Raw genomic sequence first — 21,250 nt, forward strand, 5'->3', positions numbered from 1 at the left:
ATGTTAGAGATTTTGCCTGTTCCACTTTGAGCAGTCCTAACACTGATTTATTAAGGTCTGTTTTTGCTGCTCTTATCTTAAATCTGACAATAAATTTCAACATTCATTTTATTAATGATTTTATTGCATGACAGGATTGTGTAATCACACAGCCTAACCTTGGCCCCAGTTGTCTTCTGGTCTGCAATTTTACTGGTCAGGTAGTAGTGGAAGAAGCATTCAGATCCTTTTCTGAAGTAAAAAATATTATTACAGTGAAGTAACAATACTCCATTACAAGGTATAATCCTGCATCAACAAACCTACTTAAGTGAAATTATGTAAATATTAATTGCAAAGCAGTAAACATACTGGTTTGGCCCCTCTGGCTGAAAAATTATTAATGTGGCATCATTAGATTATTAATAGAGATGTTACTGTTGTAGCTGCTGCAGGTGGAGCTACTTTGACCTACTTTATATCTAGTTTTATATACAGACACAGCAAATCAATCTGAGGGCTTCAAACATAACTAATAAGAGAGAAAAGAAGAGAAAACTAAGTTCAGACACACAAATCTATTTTCAGTATTTCTTCTTATCTTAGATTTTTAATTCGAACATTCTTTGAAATGAAACAACATGATGAGCTTAGAGGGGAAAAACACTGGTGGGTGGAGCTGTTATAAATTCATAGATGTTTAAAATGTGACTACACACTGCTATTTGTAAGATGTCAAAAGCCAAGAAAGTTGTAAACCAAGCCACTGGTTTAATCTTCAACTCTGTGTTAAGTTTTAAAAGCAAGTTATACACTGATCAGCCACAACATTATGTCCACGGACAGGTGAAGTGAATAGCATTGATCATATTGGTACTATGTGGTGTTCTGCTGGGAAACCTTGGATTTTAGCATCTGTGTTGATGAGACTTAGGCATCCATAGCAATCTCCAAATATCACTGGCCGACCCCCGCAGGAAAATGCACCCTACCACATCACAAAAACATTCAACAATCAAGAACATCTTGAGGAACATGAAATCACCCAAGACGTTGATTTGACCTCCAAACTTTCTAGATCCCATTCTGAACAAACATCAGCAGGATGCTGTGGAACAAGTTTGATTCCCAGATGCCCCACTGCACAACCCAGAGCACCCAAAGGATCCACTGCCAACGTCCTGGTGCCAGACCCCATAGGACACCCTGGGAGGTCCCTCTGGTCCAGACCCAATGGTTCAGAGCATTTTTGACCACATAATCATGCCTGATTCATGTATTATCCATTGTGTAAAATCTTCATGCTGAATGTAACTAAAGCTGTCAGATAAATGTAGTGGATTAGAAATTACAACATTTCCTTCTGAAGTATAGAGGAGTAGATGTTTAAATTAGCATTAAAGCACTTTAAATGGCTGGATAGTTTATACAGTATGTCCCTAAAGTCTGGACACACAGGCAAAAATACATATTTTCAAGAAATGAAAATTTTAACAACATTTTATTCAATACATTATATTTTACAATATTGAATTTAAGGGCTGCACAGTGGCTCGGTGGTTAGCACTTTTGCCTTTCAGCTAAATCCCGGTTTGCGTCCCAGCCTTCCCGTGATCTTTCTGTATGGAGTTTATATGTTCTCACTGTGCATGTGTGGGTTTTCTCCAGGTACTCTGGCTTCCTCCCAAAGTCTAAAAACATGCTGAGGTTAACTGGTAACTCTAAACTGTCCATAGGTGTGAATGCAAACATGATTGTTTGTCTGTATATGTAGCCCTGTGAGAGACTGTTACCTGTCCAGGTGTTCCCTGCCTTCACCCTAAGTCAGCTGGGATAGACTCCAGCCCCCCGTGACCCTAATGAGGATTGAGCAGTGAATTGATAGAGAGATGGATATTGAATTCAATATATATTTGATAATTAAATATATATCTAATCTCTGTTTAAACACTTGTACATCCTTTTTTTGTATATGTATTGTTTATTTGTTATCTTTCTTCCTGCTAGAGCCTCTTGTCAGGTCATCAATGTAAATGAGAAATTGTTCTCAACTGATCTTACCTGGTAAAATAAAGAATTAAAATAAGTAGTAGCCATATTTTATCTGTGAAGGCAAAAACATCATAGTTAATGAGATTTACTATGTGTCTACACTTTAGGGACACTCTGTATTATGTTTTCTTCATGTTTGCAAAAACCTTTCAGACATATGCATATGTCATGTTTTATTTTATGTTTTGTGTCCATAAATCGTACAATTTTCTAACTAGGTCTAACGAGCCTCAGAGTCCAGTTGGGTTGGCTGTGCAGCATATGAACTGTCTCTTCAGGCAGTAGCTGAGAAACACATAAAAGCTAATATTTAACCTGCAGTGACCTGGATCAAGTGTACTTTGCAAAACTTTAAATTCTTGTGCACTGTCAATGTCATGCAGCACATCTGACTAAAATTGTGCAGAATGACTTGTTCCTATATTTACTGTAAAAATGATTTCCATTTGTACTGTAGTGAAGCAGTTATCAGACAGCTTCACTGTGAAGCTTTATGGCTGCAGCTGCTGCAGTCCTACTCTGTTCTTATGTGTTCATATGCTATTTTATTATGTTCCAATCTAGTTATCATTTTATTGTCTTTTCATGGTGTCTAATTTCATCTAGTGTTTACCTTTTTTGTATTCCTTTATAATCTAGCTTTATTTCACTCTTTACTTTGTCTTATCAGCTCTTCAATCATCTGTGAAGAACTCTGAACCGCACCAAGTTATTTGAAAGCTGCTACTTGTGCTAATGGGACAGATACACACTGGTGTGTTTTGTTAACATGTAGTGGATGGGAACAATGGTTCAATGGTTATAAAATGGACAATTGAGGCCAAACATTATCATTATCATCATAACTAGTGACTTAATAACTTATCCCTCTAAAATATGAATAATTTATGTGAAAATAAACTGCTCACTTCCTCAGTGTATGATGACATATTCATCTGCATCATATGCACACTTCAATAAACAGAACGTTAGAATAAATTGAGACCAAGGAAAAGACAAAAGCTGACAACTTCAAAGTTCCTCTGAGTTTTTATTCCATACAGACAGATGCATTAATCTCCTGGAAGTCACAGATTACAGATACAGATACAGATTTACTGTTTTTAATAAAGACTAACTTTCTTTTAAACTGCTTGGAGAATGGTGTCGAATCCACATCTGACTAAATGAATTTATAATCTGTACATCTGCTTTATTGTTCAATATACTTGTCTTGCTATCAGCTGTGTTGGCTATTAAACATTTTAATGAAAAAAAACCCCCATAAGATTCACTGCTCCTTCAAAATAAATGTCACTGGAAGAACATTATGCAACAGATAAAGAGCTTCAGTTCAAGAAACGAAGCCCAAATCCACCGTTGTTTACTTCATTACAAACAATGACAATTATATTAATGACCTAGAAACAATACAAAAAATATATATAAATAAGTTTCATTTGGACAAACATTTTGGAAATCTGCAACAAAATGCAGTGGCACAAAAAAATGCTTTAAAAAAAAATAAACAATAGAAGGCAACAATAGAACTTGCAAAATTGTGTCGGTGACTGACAGTGACATAGTGAGGCAGCTGGATTCTATCGAGTCGCAAAATCACGATCATGCAACAAACCATGCTAAGCTTCAAGCTATGCACATCTGGCACATCAGGTGGTATTTATAATGGAATGATCTAGATGTGCTTATAAATATTAAAGTAGTTTGCCACATTATTTTCCATCTAATAAACAAACAAAAAATGAAATTGGAAGAAACACGTCTTGGACTACTTCAACGATTTGAAGCCTGCTTCAAATATATCTTAGAGAACATCTTGGAATCATGCATTAATAATAAATACGCTGTTTAGTCAGTTTCACATCCTATGTGACTTTGAATACAGACCAATTTTGTTGTTGCCACTGGTAACATACATAAAAAACATGCGTATTGAAGATCTACTTTAGTGACAAACTGATCCAGCACTTGGTCATTCATTTTGAAAACATCTTTAGAACCAGTGGGAAAATACTTTGGCTCAGTGTAATCTGCTCAGTAGGAATATTTTCATACTACAGTTTCAACTCATAGTACTAGTAGAACTATCCTGATACCGTTTAGGCAGCATATTGTTACAAAGCACTGGTAGAGGCTCATAACTTTTCAAACATTTGTAATATATTGAATACCTGGACAAATACATATCTACAATGCTGATATGAAACAAATTTTTGGAGATGATAATTCTGCATTTTAATAGAGTTCTTCCTGTCTTATGTGTTGGTAAAGAAACTTGAATATTTGGTTGGTCGAGTTTGTGGGTTGGATAAATGAAACTTCTGCTTGAAAGTCATTTTCTAATATAAAAGAACATTTAAATACTGACAGACATGTAAAGCTGAGGGTTTCTATGTCCTTTGTTCTTCAAGAAGCACTTTGTGATAAATATTGCTAGATTTCTTTCAGCCTTTGTGCCTACGTGTTTGTGAAGTCTCCCATCCTGCAGTTTTTTTCTGCATTACAGAGTGCATTCTGTCCTCAACACATCAAAAGACAAGTAGGTGCTTTGCAGTAAAATGTGTCGGAGGTTAGCTCTTGCAGAAAGTGCAGTGGATCCCCCCCGTCAGGTCAGTGATGGTTCCTGCTCTGACGAGGCTTTGCAGGAGCTGAGTCTCTCTGTCCACATTGTGCATCTTCTCCTGCAGCATGGCGCTCATAGGCAGGTGGTCGTAGTAGTGCAGTGGCGCCTCCTGCTGGGAGAGGTTGTATCCAAACCCTGCCAGGCTGACCTCATCGCACAGCAGACTGGCTAAATTCAGTGCAGAGACACCCAGGGTGGGCACGTTCTGCACACACAACAGATAAAAAAATCATTTACCGATACTTTTCAGAAGTTGTCATTGCTTTCCATTCATGACTTTTTTTTTCTCATTTTCTATATGTTTTCCATGACTGGAAAATTGGTCAATCATTTTCCAAGTTTTCCAGGACGTGTGGGAACCCTGCATTAGTTGCAGTTGGGTACAAAATTGTTCAAAATATGCTCCAAGTACAGCAGTAAAAGCCTGCTTTTACATTTATGCATGACTAATAACGGTGTAATGATGTAATAATATAATTTACGACAATATAACAGTTACAGGAGCTATTTTACTGCTTCGGGTACTTTTACTTCTTTTACTTTACTACTAATACCACTTTTACTGTGTGGTATTAATAGTTTTTCAACAGGACAGGATGTGTTTACTTCCTCCACCTCTGCTAATGTCAAGTATAAATACCCTGTCATTCACAGCAAATATGCAAGTTATTCTCACTGAACAGTTTAATTCAAAAGTATAAATATTCTATCAGTGACACAAGAGTGATTTTGATGTCAGTTCTCATATCTAATAACATCTCCATTGTGTTTACATCTTCAATATTAATGCAGAAGCTGTAAAGTAAGTACTGTTATAATGAAGAGTGTCGTATTTGTATAGACGCAGACGCTCTGATTTGAATATTGTCAGTACTGTCAGTTCCAAAACCTAACACAAGGGGGAGCTGCTTATACACAAACTGTAGGTTTGTTCAGTACATGTGGTGGGAAAACTCACATTTGTCACTGTAGAAGGTAGATAATGTGATTTTTTTTCTTTGCAGAAACTAAAAAAAAGAGTACTAACCTAAGACTGTACGATAAATGTAACAACTTCAACTAAAAAAAACTTCAAACATGACAATAAAGTTTAAGAAGTGTGTGTAAAATATACAACATTGCAGATTTTACAGTTTGCAAATGTGATAATTCAGCACTTCATCAGAAATATAAAAACACACACAGATTTAACACCTGGTATGTGAAGGGTATTACCTGGTCCCAGCCCCACAGGCGTGGTCTGGGTGGAGGGTATTTCAAGAGGTCTAAGGCAGTCTGCCTGATGACATGCGGGTTTAGAAGTCTGAACCTGGAGGGCTCAAGAGGGATTTGATCTGGAACCTTCTGCCAGAAGAAGAGCCAGTCCCACAGAGGCTGCAACACAAAGCATTGCTTGGAAAATACACTTCTTTGTTTGTTCAAACAATTCTTTCTCAAGAGCACAGATTAGCTCATGAATCCTGCTCTCATGATGGATACAGCAAGAACCAAAACTCTCTTAGAATCTGTGTGAAGATGAACTTTGTCCGTATGTAAACAGCAAACAGTTGCTAAGAAGTGAAATACACGATCAGCCACTACATTAAAACCACCTGGAGAATAGTGTGTAGGTCCCCCTTGAGCCCCTGTGGCTGTTCGGTCAATGTAATCATTGTAATCATTGTAAAGCAGGTGCTGATCCATGTTTCACAAAAAAAGGTTCAGCCAGTAACTGCAGGTGTCTGATGGTCAAAATCAATGCAGACATGTTTGTATTACAGCTGCTCGGTATGTATACTGTGCTGCCTTTGGTGGGTCGTGGTAGAAGGGGTGTGCTTGTTCTGCAAGCAAGTTTAGGTGGGTGGTGCATGTCAAAGTAACATCCACATGAAAACCAGGGCTCAAGGTTTGCAGCAGAGCACTGCATTGCAAGAATCAATGTTAATCACTTCATCTGTCAGTGGTTTTAATGTGGTGGCTGACTGTATATCCGTTAGTGGCTCCAAATGCTGCAAAAAACATCCCTGAGACGCAGATTGTATCTTTAATAAAGCCTAGGTTTATCAAATTGACACATCAACACAGCCACCACCACTACTCACCACAGCAAGCTTATTGATCATAGCAGAGATCCAGCTGATGTCTACACGTTTATACACAACAGCAACAAACAGAGTGTGTGGGTCTGTGTCGACCCAGTGTAGCGGTGTGCCCTCTGGATAGCTCATCCTGATGCTGGTTCGATTTCCAACGTCAACAGTGAATTCTCCCAGGGGGCCACTGTTTAACCTGGAGGAGAGCAACACATAATCAAACACTCACTGACTATCTCACTTTGAATGCAAATCACTCTTGTCAAACCTGAAACTCAAATATTACCTGACAATGTGCAGTGTTTGGTTAGGAAGGGTTTTGCTTGCTCCCTGTGTTATCTACACTGATCTGATCCTTGTTCCTCACTACTACTACAAGCAACAGTGACAGGGATTATGATATGTAAACAAAGTAAATACAGTTTAAGCACCACATTTCAGATTCTAACCTGATAAGGATGTCAAAACGGTCAAACACTGAGCCCAGCTCCAGGCCTTTGAGAATGCCTCCATTTCCAAGGACCAAACAGCGCTGACATTTACCTGGTGTCTTCTCTGGCTGTGGTGCTGAAAACTTCAAGAGAAATTCAGAGATGCAATCATTTGAGTTATGACCTTTGTCAGACTGGGATACACAACAGAGTAATTGGTACTGAATTCTACAATTATTTAAAACTTTTAGGTACTTAAATGTAAATATGCATAAACTACAGTTAAATGCTTCACTTGTTTCTCAATTTTTCAGAGCTCAAAACTATGCAAGGCCTTTGCCAAACTTTTCCTCACAATGCAGCATGTTTGGGGAACTGGACAATCCACAAACTCCTCATCCAGGAAAACAAATGCTTGTTTTGAGGAGAGGCTGTGGGAGGAGATTTGTCATTTGTTTACCAAGTCTACATTCTCCATAAGTCCTGTGCTATGTCTGCTCACTGTGGCACACCTCAGGAATAATCACTGACACTGTGTTACAGCCCAATCTGTAACTAACTGCATATTCACAAAAACATCAGATCAGTATGGAGGTAAAAATAGACTATCACCTTCCTTTAAATTAATATATGAAGCAAAGATGTCAAATTTCAATCATGTTTTTTTACATAGTTTTCCATTGTTTAGGGTTTGACTGATGTTTTTATTATATCACCATTGCTCCCTTTCTCCTTTTAAAAATGGTTATTGTTACTGAGGTGTCTCTAAAGTTGTGCTGGATTCTATCCATTGTAGTTTACCACTGTTCTGTACAATATTTGCATGTGATATGCAGCGCAAAAGCTGAGGCTGTTTGAATGACACGTTGACATTGAGGCATAATTTGGCTTATCTATTTGTCACATGGCCAACGACATACAAGATGCCAATAAATAATATAGCTCTGCCGTGAATAACTATCACATACAATTGAGATTGTAACAGAATAAAAGATGAAAAGAAGTTGCAATCACCAGCTTTAGCAGGTTCGCTATTTTGCTCTCGAGACCTCTAAATCCAAATGGTGGTGGATACAGGAAAAGGTCATCAGGGAGCGGCTTGTCCTTCCACAGGAAGGGCTGGATCACATGACCGGAAGCAGGAAATTGAGTTAACAAGCTCTGCCTGGTACCACTGGGGCGACACGGACCCTCCAGAACTTTGTGGACATATTCATGCACCAGCTGCAGGGGTTGTGAAAAAACATGCAAGTTTCACAACAGTGATATTGTAATTACAATGTGAGAACAAACTCCAGATCATGCTACACTGCAGCAGACCTTTGAAATTTTACCATGTATACATCTGACATCTAAAGAGAATTTCAGTTTGTAGACACGTGGGGCTGACTTTAACGGGCTCATTAGTATCACGGTTCACTACATGATATATGATCCATGGCGTCCTGTTTACGTGCGTCAGCTTTCAAACAGATGGTTAGCATGTAAATACATCAACTGGGAGTCTTACAATGTATGCCAGCATGACAAAGAGCTGTCAACAGCACTCAGCTCAGAGGAACAGGCCACAGGAATAAATGAATGCTTCTCTCCTAGCGACTAAAAAAACTGTGATGCAGCTCTAAACAGTGCACAAAATGGGAAACTTTTTAGATGCGCACAGTTTAAACTTGGTCATTGTGGTTAAAACTTCAAATGAATTTATGTAGCTGTGTTTTCTCAGATAGACAACCCTGAACATCATTCAGTCAAATTCTCCGTGTCGCCATGTATATTACAGCATAATGGCTTTTCACATTAAAGAAAGTTTAATCAATAGGTGCGGATTATTTTTTACAACCAAAAACAAACCGTGAACATCTATATTTACCAGCTAACACTTGTTTTCATCTATTAAAATTATCAGCTGAACAAGAACTTTAAAAAAAACATGTAAAAACCTAAACAATCTACATTACTAATAAGAAAACAAAAGCACCTAAAATTCACCTACTTCAATTCATTCCTATTCATCTTGTTGTATGCCACCTCTTGACCAGTTCGTTATTGTAAATGAGAACCAGTTCTCAACTAAGTTACCTGGTAAGATAAAAGTTAAATAAAATAAATAAAAAAATAAATAAAAATCTACAAGGTGTTTGGAAGTAATCTTTCACTGAAATAAAAACAATTGTAATCTTTCTCCTTTTGTTGAATTTCATTTGTTTTTTCAAGTCATTCACTTGTACACTTGTAAAACTGTTCACTTGTAAAAATCTTTCTACAGCTTTCTGTAGAACCACCTGTTGCCATTAAACTGGACGACGTCAACAGCATTACTGCAGTTGTAACAAGAACAATGTATTATATCATAAAATATGTTAAAGCCCAACTGAAGTCAGACAGAAATTGTGTCAAAGTGTTTTTCAAATTGATGGTAATCTTATTTTTGTTTTTGATAATAGCAGTATTTTAGATTTATTTCAAAACACATGAGAAATGCTGCTTTATGCAATACTGCTTTTTGAGGCCATAAAATAAAATTGTGAACCTCTTGCTGGTGTTAAAGTAAAACTCAGAACATTGCCAAACTCATGACTGTTAGACTAATCGTGGTAACCTGTTTACTACAGTCTGAACCAATCAACAACATATCAGCTGCTAAGACAGCTTAAGATGCATTAAATTCAGGCAACAGGGCCAAGGGGACAAATATCACAAGTAAGAGAAGGGCTGCAATGAGGTAAGTGACACTGAATCAAGATATTGCTTATGGCGCTCTATTCACTTCACTGTACTTGGCACTGTAACACAGCTGTCAACCTCTTGCTAAAACTGGGGTGCTTTGATGTATCTGTTGGCTAGTCTGACTGACCAATACAGTATGATAGGATATGACTGACAGAGTATGCTGTCTAATATTCACTGATATAATCAGACCCTATCTCCGGTACAAGGACGTCTGTAAGAGGGACATGAAGCGCACCAGCATTGACGTGGACACCTGGGAGCTTCTAACTCCAGACCGGCTGGTCTGGAGACAGACAGTCCAGCAAGGAACCAAGCTGGCTGAACAACGGAGAAGGGAGAACAATGAGGAAAGGCGACAGAGAAGGAAAGGACGTTTGACCTAGGCACACACCATCGTCTCTCGAGACGGACGGAGCCTACTTGATGTATCTGTTGGCTAGTCTGACTGACCAATACAGTATGATAGGATATGACTGACAGAGTATGCTGTCTAATATTCACTGATATAAATTTTAAAAACTTGGAAAAAGATGATTGGGGTAATCTAGAAATGGTGTCCAGGTGTCCAATATTCTCAACAACGTCTGCAGCAGAGGATGTATCAAAGATGAGCAAATGTGGTGAAATATAAACAATTCCCATCATTTTACATTTTAATATATGTATACATAAATTATCAGTCAGGCTCTTTAACAGACACTTGAGGGAGAATGTTTATATAAATATATGAATGAATTCAAGTCACCAAAACAAGTAATTTCAGGCTATGAATTACTAATTTGAGAAGGATAATTGATCAAAAAACTCTGCACCACTTGAACTCCATACCAGCCCTACCTAAAGAGGAAACTGTTTGAGCAGAAGATGAAGACATTATGATCATGCTGAGATGAGATAACTCATTTGTGTACAAGTCTGCATGTGCAGCAACATGAAAGCACCAGTTCAGAAAGAGTTTTCTGATCTCTCAAATTCACTTCTGAACACTGATAACTTTCAGCATACAGTGAACCTGAACACTCCACTACTCTTTAATCTCACCTTTTTATGGTTGGGATCGACAACCCACTCCACAGGTTTCCTTGTCTTTGTTTCAATCAGCGGCAGGGAGATCATCACCAAACTCAGCAAACCTAGAAACATGCCCACCATCAACACACGCCTGGACACACATGGACACACACACACACACACACACACACACACACACACACAAAGATTTCTGTGATGACATGAAACACTGAAATGGCAGCCACAAAAACTACAGAAGGAAACAAGCTGCCAAAGTGACAGCAAGAAAGCAACTGATAGCATCACAATGGCTAAAATCACCAGAACACGTGTCAGAGAAGCTGCGAATACTTTTACTGTAAAAATGCAAACTGCTAAGACAGTTCCATGAAGGGTTCCGTAAGTCAGAAATATTAAATATAATTTCATATCCATGTTTTTGCTACTGTTTAAATAGAATGATGTTAAACTGCATGAAAAACTAAGCTGCCCAAATATAACTGATCAAAGTGTTGCATGAGAAAAAGTTTACAGAACACCATATATGTGACAGCAAAGCAGAAATGTTCAGCAGTAAATTCCATCACTGCTCATGTTACTGATTGTTCACAGTAGCCTTCTGATTACCAGCTGCTACTAGTAATGTTTCTGTGTAAGTATTTGCCAATTTAAGTTAATGCTGCATAACTCTTGCTTTTCAGAGGATTAGCTGCATTTGGACAAAAACTAGCTCCCACTGGGCAGACAACTGGAATGCATTACTGACGAGGCTCCCCAAAGACCATTAGATATTTGCAAGTCATTCCAAAGGCTGCTGCTAGAAGACTGAGAAACACCAAATACAAACAATTGATGCTCAGATCCTTGTGCTGACTTCTAACATAGAACTGAATTGAAGACTCGGCTTATGGTCTATGCATCTCTCACTAGTCTTGACCAAAATCTTTCAAAGATTTGTTTGCTTCATACAAGTCTGGTAGGTCTCATTAACAGTGCCCACAGCTCAGACAAAACATTTTAAATTCTTTTAGCCATTATGCTGCCCACTGTGGGAACTGGCTCTCCCTCTCACTTTGATATTCCTCACAAGTAGCTGTTAACTAATCGGATTTTATATCACTTTTACTTATTCTATACATTATGATGTAAACTTGTTTATTGTATTTTACATTTTATCCTTTATGTATTTTCCTAAGTTTTGCCTGTAAAACACTTTGTGTCTGATAAGGCACTCCATAAACAAACCTGCACTTGCACTTACATCTGCATTGAAAATCCCTTTCTTTCAGTTTAAAGTTGTATTAATGGGTTGTTTCCAGCAGGTCAAGGACCCTGAGCATGAATCAACATTACTCCCTTCCAATGTCTGCAAACATCTTGAATCATTGCAGCCAGAGTTAAAGACACGGAGTATACTTTTAAAATCTTACATATTTCATGGAGGCTCCGGTATTAATAGAAACAAAAAGTAAAACAATAAGGCAATTACCAAGGGTGAGGAAAAATACCTTTTGAACACACTAACCCTGGCTCTGACTGATAACCTTCCATTATCTAAGCTTGTCTTTTTATAGTGCCATGGGTGTGACTGTATGTGTCACTACAGTGTTACAATCCTCATCACTGCTGTCTTGTCACTGGCTGTATCTTTGCTTTCTGTTCTAACCATAATCTGTGGTAGGAAGTTCAGTTGCTTTTGAAAAGAAAAAATCTAAAGTTCCCACCTCAAATTACAGGAAATCAGCAAGGAGCCAAAATTAGACAGCACCAACACCTGGAGTTTCTAAACACAGACATCAGTGTGTTCAGCAATTCCCTAAGGTTATTCTTTCAGCAGTTATAAAGATTCAAAGCACATCAATGCCAAAGCTAACTTAAGTGCACGTCTTCTACTCTAAGTCTGTACTGGCCTGAAACTTCTTGCATGTCTTCTAAAACAAGTTGATTTTTTCATTGAAAGTGAGTCTTCCATAATGACATACATTCAATAATTCATGATTCATGTCTTTATTAAGCTATTCCTTATAATGACGCTTGATAATATCTGTCTAACTGCACCTGTCACAGCACTATATGAGACACAATTCTTAAAGACACAATTATTTTTTAATGCATTTTATTTATTTAGAACATTGATGCTCTGACAACAAAAGCATTGTTCCAGCATACGTTGGTCGCCACTTATTCTGTTGCAGAGACTGCAGTATATAATGTTGGCTCTTTTATTAAATCTCACTGTTTCCCACAGCCTGAGAATTTAATTGAAGTTGTGGGTAATGAGGTGAGATCGATGTGCATGCAGTTTGTCGTTGTTTCGTGAAGCTACAACTACTACAACTACAACTGTCCCGCTCAGTTAGTGCAGCAGCTTACACAGGTGTGTAGCCAAATATCTGTCAGAAAAGACTACAATAAAGTGTTTTAATGCCAGGATTACCCAAGTGGAAACCAAGTGACTTCTTCTACGTAGGTGGGCTGCCCAGAGACACACACAGAAACTTCAAAGTAACATAAAGACAAAAAGACATTTCAACCACAAGATACAAGCCTGAAATGATTTATGCAATGTTTCTGGTGTCTGCACTATGTTGACCTATTCACACAGCAAATGGTGATGGTGCAGCAGCTGCAAAATGCAAACATAATTCTACTGTTGATGATTCCAAGCACTGCACCTAGTAATCAGTGATGAAAACATTGTGATGTTGCAATAAGCACTGTGTAGCTCAGCTAGCATGTATGCCTCATACGGCATGCATACAGCTCCAAGTCATCTTCGCCTTATAGAAAAATGCTAATAATGCAACGATCCTCATTACCAAAGCTCACAAAACACAAATATTTAAATACAGTTCAGTCATGCTAAACATGCTACCTGACAGCAGGTTTCATATACAGTGTGTCACTGTTCAAAGGCAGCTGCAAACACCAAAATACATGATTTCGCCAGCAAAACTTTAAAACCATAGTCAGTTACACTGCTTTTCAATGTTGAAGGATGTTACTCTATGTGACCTCTGAGCTAAGAAATAGACTAAGCCAGACTAGCAGAAGACATTCTAACATCTATCCTGAGTGGCTTTTCAACAACTACTAATAATTCAAACCAAGTGACTAGGAAATATTTTAGATTTGCCAGCTCCAGCTCCATTTCTCTTCTAATGCTGAAAAGATACAAGATATCCATGACCTTAAAGGTAGAGCTGCTAACCGTAGGAGGAAAAATGCAGGAGAGCCAGGGCAATTGAGCCTAGGTAAGGTGAAACTTCTAAAAAAAAGAACATCACCTGGAGTAAAATCTAAAGGCTGATACCTTTCAGCTTAGATTTTCTACTGCAGGTAGGTCTCTAAAGCTCCCTCCCAACATCGGTGAAATTGCATAGGTGGGGCCTGATATAAGACCCATTGTGCAGGTTATGTGATTAAAGAGGAACAATGGCGCATATACTATTTGGGAGCTTGTTTTCAAAATACCAGTTACATAAAAGGACAAATCCCAGAACTGTCTGTCAAATGCAAAAGAGCGTATATAAAGCTTCAGTGACCCTCTCAGGTGTGTCTGTGACAAGTTGAACCTGATAAAACAACCCATCTTCCTCTACCTGCTTCTTATCTCAAGGACATCTTCCCTCTGCAGTTTGAGTTACATATTGCCATGTTTTGCAGTGTCATGTCATTGTTGACTGTCAGGTTTTACACTAGGAGCATCTCTAGCAAGATACATTTATGCAAGCTGAAATTTGCAAATTCATGAATCCATGAATTTTTTTTTTTATTTTCACTAGAGTGCAAAAGAGCACTGACCAAGGAAAGATACAGGCAAATTTCCAAAGGAATGATAATGCCGCTTGGAGATAAAAATTAAAGAAAAAGCCACAACCTTAATGCCAGATGCAGATATCTGGTCAACAAAAGGATAGATTTTCTTGCCTTTTTGAAAATTCTTGCAGGAATTTTCTTCGATAGTAGTTTTATTGTGCGGCACTATTCAATATCTCATTTTAAGCTTTATAATCTTCATCTTATATCTATGATGTGGCTTTTTTCTGTTCTTCTATTGTTATATAATGTTCTTTTATCATGTGTTATTGTTATTGCACAACCTTGTAGAACAGTTATCTTGCATTTCACCACACACACTGTGTAAACATGTGGCAAATAAAAACTCTTGAATTTGGAATCTATTAGTTTTACTTGCAAGCATGCAACATACAAGAGTATGTCTTCTAAGTTGGAGATTAAGTCTTGTTTACACAAATGATTTATCTCTGTTTGAGGGCTCTCGACTCGCATACATGCCGGTAGCAACAAGAGATGAATTACAGGCACTGCTGTCAAACTGTACATTGCTCCACCTGTGTGTCATAAACTTCCTCTGCTGCACTTGCGACAATTACAACTGTTAGCATATTCCTTTCACTTCATTTCAAAAACCCTTATTTGTCCCCTGAGGGCAATTCAAGGCAGGACACAAAAGAGTAGCGACAACTGTGCAATAGTAGTAGCAGCCACGTGGTAGATAAAATAGAATAAATTTAATTAAATTAAAATATTATAAATGGAAAATGCTGAGATAAGGACAAAGTAAGATATTGTATTGACAGGGGCTGCACGGGATCTCACAGCTGGAAGATCCCCAGTTTGAGTCCCAGCTGTCCCAGCCTGGGACTGGGAACTTTCTCCAATGAGTTTACATGAGTTTGCATGTTCTTCCGGTGCAGCGTGGGTAATTATCTCAAGGACATTCTAGTTAAGTTCTGTCATAATGATTTGCTTGCTAAGCATATCACTTTGTGAAAAAAACACCCTAAATAACTTAACAATTAATAGTTTAACATGCTTAATCTTTATGTGTCAACAGGTATAAACTGGCCGGGGGTTAACCTGGCCTGTTACACGTGTTTGAAAGGTCTGTTTTTGTTGTCTCCTTTTCTTTTCTTAGACAGCACCGTAAGTGGTTATTTTCCTGTCTTGTCTCCAGCTCACTACTCTCTTCAACTTCTCTCTCTGTACTGCTGTCTTTATTTTTCTTTCTATTTCTTTTGTTCTTTCATCTGTCCCTCGCCTCTTAACTTCTGTCTGTATGCAGAGCTGAAATGTTTAGCACCTGGAATGCAGAGATTGTTTTGGATGAGGAGCATCATGTGGGTTGGCTTAAATCGCAGCTGGTCTGTGTGTTTCCTGATCTGCTAAACGAATGCTGTAAACACTAGAAAAGCTGCGCCAGTCAAAACAGAAGCGTCTCGTCAAATATAAAATCCCCTTTTAATTGGTCAACTATTAAAAATGGTGGTGTGACCTCTGAACTCATGATTATACCACATGAATAACACCTCTTGTGATCGGGCCGGCATGAAGCAGTCCATATTTGTTTCTTACTTAGACATGTTCTTATTCACTCTAGTTGTAGAAAATGTGTTCTTGGCAGCAACAACACGCACCACATTGTCTACCAGTCAACATCACCATGACAACAATGCCAACGACAATGAAATAAGCTACATTAAAACCACATTTATCTGGAGACAAGATTGCTGTAAGTAATTATCAGCTACACTGTATAATCAACATTACTAAAACTCATTGACCAATACTTCAAAAGAGAGAACCACTTTATAATGTCCTCTGGTCAGAACACAAGGTACACACTGGGTCTTCATTGACTTGCTGTTTGTTTTGGGCCAGACTTTGAACAGCCTATTATGTTTCAGTAATAGCGGCCTTTGAAATGTTACAAAGCCAAATTTGGAAAATATTATAAGTGGATAACGATGCTAGCTTGTAATGTGTTAATCTCATGCATTTTTTCTTTTATTTTTACAGCAAGCTAAGATGATAAATCCTTCCCAGATCTCTCTATTTTTCAAACCCTTTCTACAGGTCTGAAAACTGTGCATGTTACACCCATTCAGTTGTTTCTATGTACACATGTGAACAAAATAGATGGCAATTCCACCTTGGTGAACACCATTATTGAGATGAAACAGGGCAGATATAACATTGCCCCATGTATCCTGCACTGTGTCTGAGGAAATACCAAAAGACGAGTAGTCTATCGACATACTTTGGGTACCTATTGCAATCAATTTACACAACTAATTCTGTCCTAAGCCTCGGTTGCATCAATGAATCATCATTTAGCAATGACACTCTTTCCTTTAGAACTTAATCCTCTAAATCCTGAAATGCTTATTATCTTTAGAAAAACATGTTTGTCCTCGATTCTCTGCAAAACTGATAAACCATGACTAACTCAGCTGCAACATACAGACATGACAAATTCAGATCTGTATGTTGGCTAAACTGGCTAAACTGCAGGCTGTGTTTACACAAAGCAGATAGCAGAAATGTTTGGAAACAAATTAAAAATGTCAGTAGTAATATATGTGTATACAGTATGGAGTACTACAATTTTTTCCATACTATCAACACTTGGGGGCACTCGGAAAAATGTTGCACATGTTGATTCCAGGTTTTTCCAGTTCTTGTAAAAATAAATAATCAATGAAATTCAACTTTTGTTATTTTATTTTAGACTTTTGGCATTAAAATTTATTATAGTGCACAAAATACACATTTCTTTAAAGTTCACTCTACTTCCAGTTACGGCTGTGCTGTTTCCATAGAGGCTTTATATTGCAGTGAGAAATGAACCTACAGTGAGTGCAAATGAGACGGGAATAAAAAACACCCAGAAACTGCTTTGAGTTCATAGGGTTAAATAAACATATCAGTGCTATGATTTCTGTTAAAGCCAAACTAACTATCAGTGGCAAGAGCAAACATTTCAGCCTAGTTAAAAGGAGCCTGAGGGCTTTTAAGGCTTTGACGGCTTGGGAGAATCGGTCAACTGTCTATTCAATGGTTATTGTTCACTGAAAACAGTAGGAGCCTTTGTTATGTTGTCATGTGAGAACATCACCTGTGTGCTGCACAGCGTATCGGAAGCCTCATGATGTTCTCGTTCACGCTGGACTCTGGGAACTTCTTTGCTTTCTCTGCTGAAGCCTGAAGTCCTCTGGCTCTCAGGGGTCTTGTCCTGGACACACAAAGAAAGTCAGACACCGTCAACAGAAGTCTGCTAATCTCTAGCCACATCAGCAAACACTGCAACAGGGGATAAACAACAACAGTGCAGTAGCGCAAGAACAAATAGTTTTCACTGAACTTGTGCTGTACTATAAAGTGTTGTATTAAAACTGAAATATACATTCATCATAACTAATGCCTGCAGCTAATCATAAGGGTTAACCTATAGGCAAAGATGAAACGAATATTCAAACAAGTTGAGTTCATCAATATTAGAAAACCACAGTGTAAAAATACTCCGCTGCAAGTAAATTTAGAAAAAAAAAAATTATGAATTATGAATTTAAAAAAGTATAAATGCAAAGAAACAGTATTAAAATGTACATTTAGTATCTACACTGCCGTTCAAAGGTTTTGGGTCACCCAGACAATTCCATGTTTTTCATGAAAACTCACATTTTTTTCAGGTGCTAACATAATTGCACAAGGGTTTTCTAATCATCAATTAGCCTTTCAACACCATTAGCTAACACAATGTAGCATTAGAACACAGGAGTGATGGAAATGTTCCTCTGTACCCCTATGAAGATATTCCATTAAAAATCAGCTGTTTGCAGCTTTTAACAATATCTAGACTATATTTCTAATTAATTTAATGTTCTCTTCAATAAAAAAAAAAATGCTTTTCTGTCAAAAACAATGAAATTTCTAAGTGACCCCAAACTTTTGAATGGTAGTGTACATTAGTAGCACTTATTTTTATTTTATAGTATTGGATGAAAGCATTATTTAATGTTGTAGCAGATCAGCTTGCAGCTCAGTTTTATACACTAAGTGGCCTATAGAACTGTTCTGCCGTAAGTCGTATTTTCATGATTCCTGAGTCTAGACTTTTTAAAAACATTATCATAGAAGCATTAAGTACATAATTCAGAAGTGTTAAAACATTTTGTTATCATACCGAACCCAGAAAGACATCCAAACATAATGCAGCACATTAATAAACATAGAACTAATTCATACATTTCCAACAAGTCAGAGAAAACATTAAAGGAACTTTACAGAATTCTTAAGTGTACACTTTTAGGCTGACCTTTAAACTACTGAACTGCAACTGATTGTGCAGGTGTACCTGTAATAGGTATTTAAAGAATGTGGCTCCCAAAGTTTCTAACAAGAAAAGCAGCCCGCATATTCTTCAGTTAAATAAGAGCAAGATAAATTTGCTCGGCTCAGACTGCATCCAACATATTTGACATGAACCTGACCACGACTACCACAGTGAATGCATAGCCCTGATAGTAAAGCATGGAGTTGGAAGCATGATGATAAGGGGAAAACATGTTGGGAAGATGACGTTATAGATGCACCACGAATATCTGTGAATATACCAAAACACTGGCTGACAAACAACATCACTCCCAGTCTGAAAAAGCCTGACAGAATAGGAATATTCCAGCAAGATAACCCCTAAAGTATACTGACAACATTACACAAGAATTTCTAAAGAACAAAGAAAAAAACGATGGCGTGGCCAAGAATGACTTGAATACAATAGAACAACCTTTGTGGTATTTTGAAAAGTGAGTCAGAGAACCAACACAATCCATTCAGAAAAGAACAGTTACAAAAAATAGCCTCTAAAGAATAGCATAACATCTCTTGAGTAAACACTGGTATCCCTTGTGTGGAGAAGGATTGAATCTGTCTTCAGAAATAATGGTAGACATATGAAGGATGTAAAATACAAGAACTTTTTTGGTTTGAGTGCAGCTTGTATTTTGATAAATAACACCAAACTGTTAGCTTTTAAATTTACGTAAAAGCAAATACCTACTGTTTAGCTTAGAAGTGATACTGTTACTTTAAGGTGATATAGTGATTTTGCATTATAGGGACATTGCACAGGGGTGCACTCATGTCCGTTGTAAACTGTATTTTCCCCAAATCGTTTTGTCTTGATGGTTAGTATTTCCATTTCTGTCTATGTCTAGATGGGCTATCACTAATCTTAACGTCCTCTGAAGACAAGACTTCCAGCTCTTCAAAAAATATTTGGCTAATGGCTGAAGTAAAGCTGCTACAATCCTAAACTAGCTAACGTTATCAGAGACGAATTAGTCCCACTGTTACTGTCCCACACCGGTGAAGCTCTTCAGGACACCGTTAACTTTAATGTGAATTTAACGGCTCCCTAACACGTTTCATTCGTTAATATTCACCTTTCTTAGAAAAAAGCACTAAAATTTTGGAGGGATTTTGTTCGTTGGGGTCTTAAGGTGTAAATAATGTCCACAACACAACAAATATGTACCATTTTAGACGAGAGGAAGAGCAAGAAATTAGCATTAAACTGTGTCTGCAGTCAATTAGTATCTTAAAACGGTTTGAATTACGAGGCTTTTGGACCGAAACCTCTCCTAACACAGTGGCAAAATATTCAAACACGCATTAGCGCTAAATGGTACGATTTTATACCACGTTTGTACGTTAGCTTGTTAGCAAACCGTCGTCAAATGCTGTATTTTTAATAAAAACGGCCGACACGCTTCGTCGGTATGTGAAGCTGCTGCACCGGTCAGCCTCAAAACTGGGTAAACAGCAGTGATGTTATGTAAATAAAAGATGACGACTGTTATTTAAAAAGTAGAGATTGTCTTTCTCTATTAAAATCTATTCTTCGTTTAACGTTAACATAGTGGCACCGATAGTGGCCGTTAGCCGCTTCACTGCCTTAGCGGACCCAGCTACGTTTACCAGTTAGCGTTTCTTCACACCGTCCAGAAAACACGTTTGACCGTTAAATTACCGTTGTTGGTTTTTTTTTTAAATTTATAATATCCTGGCTTATTTACTCACCGGTCCATGGATACCTTCGACTCGCCATGATGAGTCCTTTCGATGAAACAAACGGTCAGTCAGCCGTGTATCCCGTAGCTGGTCATCCCACCTTCATGCTTCAGCCGCCAGTAAACAGCCAATCAGTGGTGCAACGCTGACAACATGTCCGCTCTGTGGTAACTGGATCCCAGTTCATCCCCGCAGTCCGTCCCGGAGCTCACACCCCCGCTGTGTCCCAGCAGCGGGTCTGCAGCATACTCAGGACCGCATTGCTGGGATCCTTGTTTATCATTAACTCGGTTTTGGGCCTGATAACATGTCGACCACGTGTTTACCGCAAAGGGAGGCTCGTTTTTCTATCCCATGGACACTGGAAAAAAGAGCCATGTACAGTTTTGGGTGGAATAAACCTTTAAAACCATAACGTTAGAGAGTGCTATTTGTGTGAAATAAACCTTTAGAAGTATAAGTACTTGGACTGA

General features: G+C 38.0%; 1 protein-coding gene across 1 annotated transcript; it reads right to left on the reverse strand.

The window, feature by feature from the left end:
* Window positions 1-3,041: 3,041 nt before the first annotated feature.
* st3gal5 (ST3 beta-galactoside alpha-2,3-sialyltransferase 5) lies at window positions 3,042-21,067 on the reverse strand. Its single transcript, XM_023288952.3, has 8 exons — window positions 20,787-21,067; window positions 17,821-17,937; window positions 10,929-11,049; window positions 8,172-8,381; window positions 7,176-7,300; window positions 6,736-6,922; window positions 5,870-6,028; window positions 3,042-4,859 (listed from the first exon to the last, which is right to left on the reverse strand). The coding sequence occupies exons 1-8, from the start codon at window positions 20,792-20,794 to the stop codon at window positions 4,602-4,604; spliced, it is 1,185 nt and encodes a 394-aa protein (XP_023144720.2). The 5' UTR covers window positions 20,795-21,067; the 3' UTR covers window positions 3,042-4,601.
* Window positions 21,068-21,250: the final 183 nt, after the last annotated feature.

Source organism: Amphiprion ocellaris, chromosome 13, assembly GCF_022539595.1.
Source record: "Amphiprion ocellaris isolate individual 3 ecotype Okinawa chromosome 13, ASM2253959v1, whole genome shotgun sequence".
Lineage (NCBI taxonomy): Eukaryota > Metazoa > Chordata > Actinopteri > Pomacentridae > Amphiprion > Amphiprion ocellaris.

Bases quoted from the DNA above. Each gene is read 5' to 3' on its own strand.
- st3gal5 (XM_023288952.3), bottom strand. The intron at 8,382-10,928 runs GTGAGATTAAAG...CAACCCCTGCAG, and splicing joins TCGATCCCAACCATAAAAAG to CTGGTGCATGAATATGTCCA. The intron at 6,029-6,735 runs GTGAGTAGTGGT...TTTGTGTTGCAG, and splicing joins TGATCAATAAGCTTGCTGTG to CCTCTGTGGGACTGGCTCTT.